This window comes from Anas platyrhynchos, chromosome 2, assembly GCF_047663525.1.
Source record: "Anas platyrhynchos isolate ZD024472 breed Pekin duck chromosome 2, IASCAAS_PekinDuck_T2T, whole genome shotgun sequence".
Classification (NCBI taxonomy): Eukaryota; Metazoa; Chordata; class Aves; order Anseriformes; family Anatidae; genus Anas; species Anas platyrhynchos.
The window spans coordinates 41,548,909-41,559,312 of NC_092588.1; the positions used below are offsets into that span (position 1 = coordinate 41,548,909).

At 41.1% G+C, this 10,404-nt stretch overlaps 1 protein-coding gene across 1 annotated transcript; it reads left to right on the plus strand.

Moving 5' to 3' along the window:
* Nucleotides 1–1,123: 1,123 nt before the first annotated feature.
* Nucleotides 1,124–9,090, plus strand: LOC101796079 (histamine H3 receptor). Its single transcript, XM_013095716.5, has 3 exons — nucleotides 1,124–2,176; nucleotides 3,636–3,802; nucleotides 5,328–9,090. Exons 1-3 carry the CDS (start codon nucleotides 1,888–1,890, stop codon nucleotides 6,108–6,110), a joined length of 1,239 nt encoding a protein of 412 aa, XP_012951170.3. The 5' UTR covers nucleotides 1,124–1,887; the 3' UTR covers nucleotides 6,111–9,090.
* The last annotated feature ends 1,314 nt before the right edge of the window (nucleotides 9,091–10,404 follow it).

Below are 10,404 nucleotides of genomic sequence, written 5' to 3' on the forward strand. Positions count from 1 at the left end.
ACTATGTTAAAACTTTAATATTTAATTTGATTTCTTCCTTAATTTTTAAAACATGTAAATATTCTCCCCTTGTCTGCAAACCCAGTCATTTTATTATAGAAGACAATCAAGTTGCTCAGGTATGACCTACCATTGGTGACTGTGTCCTGGTCACCTTTTCTTCTTTCAACTGCTCAGAAATGCCTTCCAAGAGGACTTGTTCCATAACTTTCCTATGGATCTTGTGGCATCTTTTGAAGATTGGTGCAATGTTTGACTTTTTTTCAGTAATCGGGAACCCCTCTTGATCTCCATGACTTTTCAAAAAAGATAAAAGACTTTCAGGGATGCTGGTTCTCTCAGCACTCTTGAGTGCAGCCCATAGGGTTCCACGGACTCTTAACAGGTCGAGTACTCCCAAGTAAACCCTGACTCAGTCCTCACCTGTAGGTGAGGCTGATTCCTTCCTTGAATTTTCTCCCTAAACACAAAGGTGGGAAAGACCTGGTTAGTGAAGACTGAAGCAAAGAAAGCAGTGGTAACCTCAGTCTTATCTACTTTTTCTATCACTAGGTCACCAGGACTGTTCAGCAGCAGGTCCATTTTGTTCTTATTTATCTTTTTACTATTAATGTGGAGGTGGAAGTTCTTGGTCTTTTTGTCATCCTCACTGTCCTTTACAAACATAAACTTCAGATAAGCTTTAGTTTTCCTAACACCACGCTTACATGGCCAGGCAGCAATTCAAAGTTCTTTCTTTGTAGTCTGTCTTTGCTTCATATTCCTCATGTTGCCTTTTTGTATTTTAGCTCTGCTATGAGTTCCCTGGTTAGCCAAGGAACCAACCTGGTTAGTCTCCTGGTATACCTACTTGTTTTCCCGAAAACAGGGATGGACTTCTGTTGTGCATGGAGAAAGCTGTCCTTAAAGGTCTGCAGGTTTTCTGAGCTCCTTTGTGCTTTAGAGCTGCCTTGAGTGGGATATTACTACCACTTTCCTGAATAAACTTCAGCCTGCTCACCTGAAGTCCAGGAGGTGTGATTCGCTTCTTTCTTTACTCACTAGGACCCTCCTCCACCTCCATCACCTCCCCCATCCTCCCTTTCATTGTTTTGTGCCCTATATCTCATCAAGCACCTGGAATTACAGTCCCAGTCTGAAAACCAGTTGTGGGGTGTGCTGTGGAGCTGGTGACCCTCAGGCATGAGTTACAGCCCTGGTCTGCTGACTTCTGTGCCGCTTTTACTAAAATAGATGAAATTATGATGAGGGGTGGTCATTTAGCTTACTGTTCTCAGGGATAGACTTGCTTCCTGCTTCAGATAACTTCAAAAGATGACATTTTGCAAAATAGAACTTAAATTTTAGACACTCTGTAGCCAGCAGCAGTAAGACTTCTCTGTTTTTAATTGTGTAGTTTAGTAACAGCAAGCACAATGATGCCTACGTTTACAGTAAGAGAAATAGAATTGTAGTAATTTACATCCTGTTGACCACTAGGGAAGTGAAAATTAGTTCTTTTTTTTTTTTTTTTTTTTAGCTTCAGCTGAATTCAGCGAGTAAAACAGCTTACATGATTTACACAATGCTAATATGCAAACTGCCTGACTTTGAAAAGAGCTGTTTTCAGACTAACTCTTTTCTGACCTCAGTAGATAAAGATCAGCCATCGGGAGAGAAAAGAGATCATCACTTGCTTTAAAGTGTGCATTTACTGTTGCTTATGAGGTATCTTTTTTACGGATTTGGTTTTCAGACCAATAGGTGCATTCAGATCAAAGAGCATGAGAGACTCCAGGCTTTGAAATCTTGTGATCTAGAATTTTAATATTGAGAAGTTGTCTGGATGTTTCAGTATTCAGCCCATCCTGTTAACAGGTTTGTCTCAATCTATTGGAAATCTGCCCGATGCAAGATTCTTCCCAGACTCAACTGACCTGGCTACACAACATGCACAACAGCACTGCTGAAACTCCGCACACGATACGACAGTGTAATGGGATTTCATCTCCACAGCCAGAGACCTCAGAGTTTTCCACGGGTGTGTTGGTGCTCCTGGCTCTGCTTATGGTGCTGCTAGCTCTGGTTACAATCCTTGGAAATGTTCTGGTGATCCTTGCTTTCATCATGGACAGAAATCTCAGGCATCGGAGTAACTATTTTTTTCTCAATCTTGCTATTTCTGACTTTGCAGTGGGTAAGTTGCAATGCTGGAGATATGTAATACTTGCTTTCTAGTAATGTTAAGAGGCAAAAGGGGGCCTTATTTTGGTGGGCAGCTTCTTGGAGAAATTTCCCAACTGTGTGCCATGGGGAAAAGTAAGGAATGGTAAAAACTCTATTAAGTGTTTTAGCAGCCTATTATGTCTCAAGATACATCGAAATGAGATAAGTAGTGCATTCTTGGTCTTGTAAATTCTTTTAACGTTCCTTCAGAACAAAAGGAGCTACTACTGTATGTAAAAAATACTGATTGATAGAAAGAGGCTTCTGCCGCAGTTTCTGATTTACTTTTGCTCCTCATGTAAAACTGTTCATTACACCTCATCATAAGACCTTTATGTTTGACAGAGTAACTGTTTCCTTATGCAGCTCTCTGTGGTACATCAAGGTAAATGAATTACTTCTCTATGCAATGCTAATGGCCTATGAGTTTATTACATTAGAACAAATGCACTTTACAACTGTAACTTTTCACTGGATGCAACTTGGTGCAGGCTATGGATCAGAGGGATTGTCCTGATGCCAGCAGACTATTGCTTGTGTCTTCCATCTGTTTTCCTTGTTATCCTCCTTGTTCCATAGTGTCAATGCAGTAGTCCTGGAGATGCAGAGGATCCAGTCCTAGTGGGTGATGCCAGGCAAAGAGGCAGGGGCTGTGAATGCACTGTGCCGTGTTTCTGCAGGGTTCAGACCATTAAAACAGCAAAAAAAAAAAAGATGGTCCAGTGGGAGATGTCCCAGAAAATAGGGAAAAAAGTCCTGTTTTTAAGTACTTCAAAGTACTGGATGTTATTATATTTTTTTTAGAAGGCTTTTGGTGTTTAACTGAAGTCTGCCTGGCTGTTTAAATGTAGCAGCTTCAGGACAGAGATGTAAGTTGTTTCTGCTCTGTCTGTGGTAGAAGAGGTTTCCACACACCACACAGTCTCTCCAACATATTGTCTGTAGTGTAAAAATGCTAACCAGTCTTACATTAATAAGCTATGTTAGCAGTATCTGTAGATATGTTTGGGAGGAAATCTTTAACAGAGATAAAAGATAAGAAGATACACAGCAATAAGTTTACATTTTGGAACATAGTCATGATGCACAGCATGCTGCATAAATGCTGCAGTACTGGCTGTATATTTTTAGAGACTATACAATCGGTTATACTGTAGTTTTCTTCAGTGGATCTTTCTTTGCTGATTTGCCCTAAGCTTATTCACAACAATCAACATGCACTAAGATCTAATACACAGAGTCTTCATCAGATTCCATGAGAATGTAAGAATTTATTTATATAACTTATATATACACCTTAACAGTATATATATATATATATATATTTTTTTTTTTTCCAGCTAAATACCGAAGTATTGTCTCTCTGCTTCCAGGAGTACTGTTTGCAATCTGTAACAACTGCATGGTGTCTCTGTGATTGCTTTCCATAGGTGCGTTCTGCATACCTCTCTACATCCCTTATGCCCTGACAGGGACCTGGCACTTGGGAAGAGGCCTATGCAAGCTCTGGCTAGTTATGGACTATCTCCTGTGCACAGCTTCAGTGTTTAACATTGTTCTAATTAGCTATGACCGTTTCCTGTCAGTTACTAAAGCTGTAAGTACCCTATTTATAGTCTCTCCGAGTTTTGTGGCAAGATTGTGGGATTTGGCAAGGACATATCTTGATATTGGTGATAAGCTCTTTGCCTTATTGGCGAGTATAGGACCCAGATTAGTCGAGATAGTAGCCCTGAGAAAGTATGCTTGCGTGTGGAGATACTGTGGATAGACGCAGTGCTGAGCATACTCCAGCCCAGATCTGGTCAAACAGATCTTCTCTCACAGTGTCTGCTGCAGGTTGCTGTTGTGCCGCTGCTTTAAGGAAAACAGGTCGAGGAGTGAAAAGGCTGAGACAAAAGGCTGATAAAAAGGGACCAAATAAGGAGAAAATCTGAAGTAAACTGGATTTGGTTTTGAACCTAAATCAGACATGGGAGGAAAAGGCTAGGGTGGTGAAGTGAAGAATACCAGGGAGGACGTCTAGGCCTGAGACGTGGCTCCAAATGATCCTGGAGAAGACTGGGAACAAGTGCAAATAGGGAAGAGAGTGGGCCAAAGGACAGACTGCAGAGACTATCCATGGGTATGAGGCAATCTCCTCTCCATGTCTGAAGCAGAACCCCAAACTTCGGATGAGCATAGAGTGCTATGTCTCTGCTTTCTGCAGAGCATCCAATTCACCTTGTGTGTGCTTTATGTTTTGGTTCATACTAAGGTTGGAGGCCAGCATTTCCCGGTTGTTGCTCTGTTGGCTGAAGTGGCAGAGAAATGTGGGGCTGAGCTAGGGGTTGCAGCTCTTTGGTGACCTATGAGAATGTCAATATGATGCCATATGAAAAAAAGAAAAAAGATCAGTTGTATTTTTGTTAATTATAAGTACTTGAACTTATTATAAATGCCTTTTTTTAATATGTTTTTATGTTATTTAATTTTGTTTTAATGAAATAAACTGGTAAATCAAACACCAAAACATCTTGCTTTTAAGTGAAATTACACAGGAAAGCCAAAGGCTCAACATTTACAAAGCGCAAACCAGGACACAGATAAGGGTGATCTTGTGGTTTCATCACCTAATGTCTGCACTGCAGAGCTGGATTCTGCTCCTATGTGATCATGGAAAGTGCAATATATGATTTTTCAAAGGCGCATATTAAATTTGTGACATAATTTCTGTTGACCACTGTGCCACATTTAGTCCTATATCTTGTAAAGTGCTGTAAAAAACAGTGCAGTTGTCAGTGAATGCGAGTCATTCTCTGAGCAACTATAAAATGTTAATTACTCTGCCAATTCAGGCTGCAGATGTTTCAAACAAGGCATACCAAATTACTAGGTACTTCTAACTCTGATGGATGATCATGTTTCCTTGCCTGTACCAGGACCCTAGCACTGTGACTGATACATAGACAACCCTGTGTTATGTCAACATCAATAAATTAAACATACCTGAGTGAGCTTCAGCTGATGAGAGAAGATGCAGCTCTATTAGCAAATGCTATGCTAAGCTCATCTCTGTCTAATTCTCTTGGTTCAAATAATTGCCTCTACAGCTACAATATTTTTCTTTTTTTCCTTCACAGGTATCTTACAGAGTTCAGCGGGGAATAATGTCCAACCCTATTGTCAAGATGGTGGCCATCTGGGTCTTTGCCTTCCTCCTCTACTGCCCAGCAATTCTCTTGTGGGAGTATGTGGCCGGCTGCAGCACAGTGCAGGAAGGGCAGTGCCACGCTGAGTTCTTCGACAACTGGTACTTCCTCCTTTGTGCGTCTACCCTGGAGTTCTTTGTGCCGCTGATCTCGGTCACCTACTTCAACGTGCACATCTTCAACAACATCCAGAGGCGCCAGAGGCGTGGCAGCATTCAGGACTCTGAGCCTCCAAGGAGCAGCAGCTCATCCTGGAGATCTTGCTTCATGCTGAAACAAGGAGCATCTTCCTCATTGGAAGCAGAGGACAGTGTTTCATCCTCCATAAGGCCAAAGAAAGAGTCTTTGGTAGCTGAAAGCTTATCTCCATCCAGAGCCAATTCTGTAACCCCAGAAAATGACCTCTCTATTTCTTTCTGTGCAAGGACCAGGTCAAAACTGCACCAGGACAAGAAAATTGCAAAGTCGCTTGCTATAATTGTTTGTGTCTTCGCCATTTGCTGGGCACCATATACTTTACTAATGATTATTCGTGGGGCCTGCCAAGGAACCTGTGTTCATAACTCCCTGTACGATGTTACCTTTTGGCTTTTGTGGCTCAATTCCTCTCTGAATCCATTTCTTTACCCTCTCTGTCATGATAAATTTCGAATGGCCTTTATGAAAATATTATGTCCCAAAAAGTTTGCCACATTAAGATCAGGCTCTTCTTAGAAGAAGAATAAAAAAAAAAAAAAAAACAACAACAACAACTACAACAACAACAGCAAACACTGAATCATAGAATTATAGAATATCTCAAGGTGGAAGGGACTCACAAGTATCATTGAGTCCAGTTCCTGGCTCCACACAGGTCTGCCCAAAGATTCAGACCATATAGTCCAAATGTTTCTTAAACTCTGACAGGCTCGGTGCTGTGACTACATCCCTAGGGAGCCTGTTCCAGTGTGTGACCACCCTCTTGGTGAAGAATATTTTCCTGATATTCAAGCTGACTCCAGTCCCTTGGGTCCTATCATTGGTCACCAGAGAGTAGAGCTCAGTGCCTGCTCCTATACTTCTGCTTGTGAGGGAGCTGCAGGCCACCATGAGGCCTCCCCTCAGCCTGCTCTGCTCTGGGCTGAACAAACCAAGGGGCCTCAGCCTCTCCTCATATGTCTTCTCCTCTAGTTCCTTCACCATTTCTGTGGTCCTTCTCTGGATGCTCTCCAACAGTTTAACGTCCTTTTTGTCCTATGGTGCCCAGAACTGCACACTTGAGGTGAGGCCGTATCAGCGCAGAGTAGAGCAGGACAATCACTTCCCTCGACAGACTAGCAATGCCGTACTTGATGCATCCCAGGGTACGGTTGGCCTTCCTGACTGCCAGGGCACACTGCTGGCTCATATTCAACTTGCTGTCAACCACAATCGCCAGATCCCTCTCTGCGGGGCTGCTCTCCAGTGTCTCATTGCCCAGTCTGTATGTATAGCCAGAGTTTCCCCATCCCAGGTGCAGGACCTGGCACTCGTTCGTGTTAAACTTCATGCAGTTGGTGATCACCCATCTCTCCAGTTTGTCCAGATCTCTCTGCAAGGCCTTTCCACCCTCAACAGAGCCAACAACTACTCCCAGTTTAGTATCATCAGCAAATTTGCTCAAAACACCTAGTCCTACGTCCAAATTGTTTATAAAAACACTGAAGAGGACTGGCCCTAAAATGGAGGTCTGGGGGACCCCACTGCTGACCAGCCCAGCCACCAGCCTGAAGTAACCCCATTTACCGTAAGCCTTTGAGCTTTGCCTATCAGCCAATTGCTCACCCATTGTATGATGTTTTTATCTAGCTGTATGCTGGACATTTTGTCCAGTAGGATCTTATGAAAAGCCGTATCAAAAGCTTTATTGAAATCCAAAAAGATTACATCAACTGACTTCCCTTGATCGACTAGATGGGTGATCTTATCATAAAAGGAAATTAAATTTTTTATCAGGACAGCTGTAGTACAGCTGAAGTACAGCTGTATCTGTAGTGGTTGATGGATGTAAGTAGCCAAGGGTTGTAACTACTCTTTTCAGAAGAGTAAACTAGTTACAAAAACTAGGTAAGCCTTTGGTGAAATATATTGTCCTTCAGATAAATACATGTGCCCAAAGTTTGTGGACTTTTTTCTGCTATTCCAACTGGCAAGGAAAAGAGTATTGCCTCTGCCTGACTTTTCTTAGTATACTTATTCATGTTATCTTTATTCTTATCGTGGAAGATACTATCTTCTATTGCAGTACCACTTATTTTTGTGTTCATGGCTGATATTAGTTAGCTATACGATAAAGACTAGTTATTTGCCATAAGGTCAGTAGTGTTCAAAAGTTAATATCTTCTCTATTTCACTTCTTTTGAACAGTCTGTAGTGCATTCAGAAGTATTTTTCCCCTTATCATAACGTATCCAGTTAATTTATGACTTTGTTTTCAGGCACATTCCAGGATTACTTTATCTCATCAATGATGTCCAGATATTGGGAGAACATAGGGATTACTTTTAAAAAACTGAGAGAAGGTGTACTCTGCAGAAAGGCATTAATTTACATATCTGCTCAGATGAAGCAGAAGAGAATTTAGAAGTATTTACATGCATTAGAAGTATTAGATGCATTTATGTGCATCTCCATCTATTCTTCAAGAAACAAGAGTTTTAAGCTATAGTTTTGAGAGGTCATAGAAGAGTATTATTTCCTATTCAAAAGCATTATAGAAATGAAGGCAAGACCTATAATAGCCTGACTGTGATCGGAGAAAGAGTAAGGAGAATGCATCTGTGACTGAATAATCCAACAGAGCACCTTTCAAACTTTTGAAACTCCTTGGATCTTATCTGATTGTGTCCCCACAAGAGCAGCAGCACAGCCTCTCAAGGGCAGAAGACACATGGTTTGAGTACTCCAATACAGGAAGACGTCTGCTCTCTCCTTGAAAGCACTGAGCAGCTGATCATGGATGGAGTCGTTTGCTGTTCTCTCATTTTTAGCTAGAGACAGTAAGTACGGCCTGCCCTTACTCCATAAGTGAGAAAATTTGTGGCTACCAGCCCAGGTGGAGATGTGTGCAGTGGTCAGAGCAACTCCACCTTTTTTTATATAGCCCCCTCTGGATCATTTTGTGACTCCCAGTAAAATTATAATGTGTGCCGTGAAAAGTGCTGGTCTAACAAGCCCTGCTGACTTCCAAATATGACATAATGCACAGGTACCAACTCAGCTCCACAGCTGAGCAAATCCCTACTCAGTTTATGGTGCCAGTGGGCACGCAATTCACTGAGAAACTGAGAAACAATTAAAAGTGAATTTTATATCTTATTTGTCCCCTTCCATGCATCTTCTATTTCTATTGTCAGAGGTTATGATAAATGGTTAATTTTCTTACATGCTGAGGTTGTGTTTCATTTGCTGCCTGAGCTAAGAAAATGACTGACATCAATGACTACATATAGTATGTTTGGTGATGCAGCTGAGACAATATAGAGGTAATCTTCCAGCATGCACTTTCCAAGCTATTAAGGGTTATTTAGTTACAGAATTCTGGAATTCTAAGGTACTAGGTTCCTTGATAAATAAACAGGTGTAACTTTTAAAAATGCAAAGAGCTTCTTTTCATTGTGATGTCAGTATGTATAAGGCTAGCAGATAAATGAACAATAAACACTACAGAAATGTGCGAAGTAGCAGGTGTCCCTTTTAACTTTTGCTTTTATTTAGTGCATACTCATATAGATAATATTAGTGTATTTTACTTATCTCTATTCTGAATATTCTCCTCCTGGGCTGAACTACCATTTAATCACAGTTACTTGTTGTGGTATATTATGTGATAATCTAAACTCATCTGTTTACACCAAATATGTATATGTATGTGTTGTGGTTTAACCTGGCAGGGAGCCAAGTACCTTAGAGTTGCTCTTAGAGCTGCTCACTCAGTCTCCTCAGGTGGGATGGGGGAGGGAATCAGAGAGGTAAAAGTGCAAGAACTCATGGGTTGAAACAGGTAAAACAAAATCTGTGCACACAAGCAAAGCAAAACCAGGGATTCATTTGCTACTTCCCATTGACAGGAAGGTGTTCAGCCACTTCTAGCAAAGCAGGGCTTATCACAAGTAGTGGTTTCTTGGAAAGACAAATGCCATCACTTCAAATGTCCACTCCTTCCTCTTTCTTTATCCTAGCTTTTATTGCTGAGCATGATGCCTTATGTTATGGGATGTCCCTTTGGTCAGCTTGGGCCAGCTGTCCTGGCTGTGTTCCTTCTCAGCTCCTCATGCACCTCCAGCCTCCTGGTTGGCAGGGCAGCACGAGAAGTAGAAAAGTCCTTGGCTCTCTGTGATCACTGCTCTGCAACAACTAAAAAATTACTGTGTTATCACCACTATTTTTATCAAGAATCCAAAACACAACTTCATACATGAAGAAAATTAATTCTAGCCCAGCCAAAACCAAGACACTGCTATCAATCAAGAAATATATCCAAGGCAAGTCGGAATACAAAAAAACAAGTGCCCACTACACCAAACTGTTTTTTTTTTGTTTTGTTTTGTTTTGTTATTTATTTGTTTGTTTGTTTGTTTTAAGTGCAGAGTGTACAAGCTTATTGTCCTGCAAAGTTTCTACCATTCTTTCAAAATGCAACTTATAAATTCAGTAATGTTGAATACATGCAAAAAAATCCTGTTGTGTAAGCCTTAAGTGCAAATGGTTCCTTAATGCTAAAGAAGACATGCTTTTAACAGCGTTAGCAGTAGGGAGTTGAATATCTCATTCTGGTTAGCTTATCAGAGAGTATCTATGAAAAGAAGCCATTGCTATGTGTAGATAAGGACATGCACAGTTATATCTATGACATTATATACGTATATACATATTCGTTCCTCCTCCTCCTTGCTCTTTTCTTTGACTTGCATCTCATAGCAACATGATCTCTGGTACAGGCCAGAGCTAGGGCTGAATGCTGCTATGAACAGGGACTTTTTTTCTTTTT

What these genes read in the sequence shown, in the direction of transcription:
- LOC101796079 (XM_013095716.5), top strand. Translation starts at nt 1,888, where the DNA reads ATGCAAGATTCTTCCCAGACTCAACTGACCTGGCTACACAACATGCAC. An exon ending in TATTTCTGACTTTGCAGTGG is followed by an intron (nt 2,177 to 3,635) that starts GTAAGTTGCAAT and finishes TGCTTTCCATAG; the next exon opens with GTGCGTTCTGCATACCTCTC. An exon ending in TCCTGTCAGTTACTAAAGCT is followed by an intron (nt 3,803 to 5,327) that starts GTAAGTACCCTA and finishes TTTCCTTCACAG; the next exon opens with GTATCTTACAGAGTTCAGCG.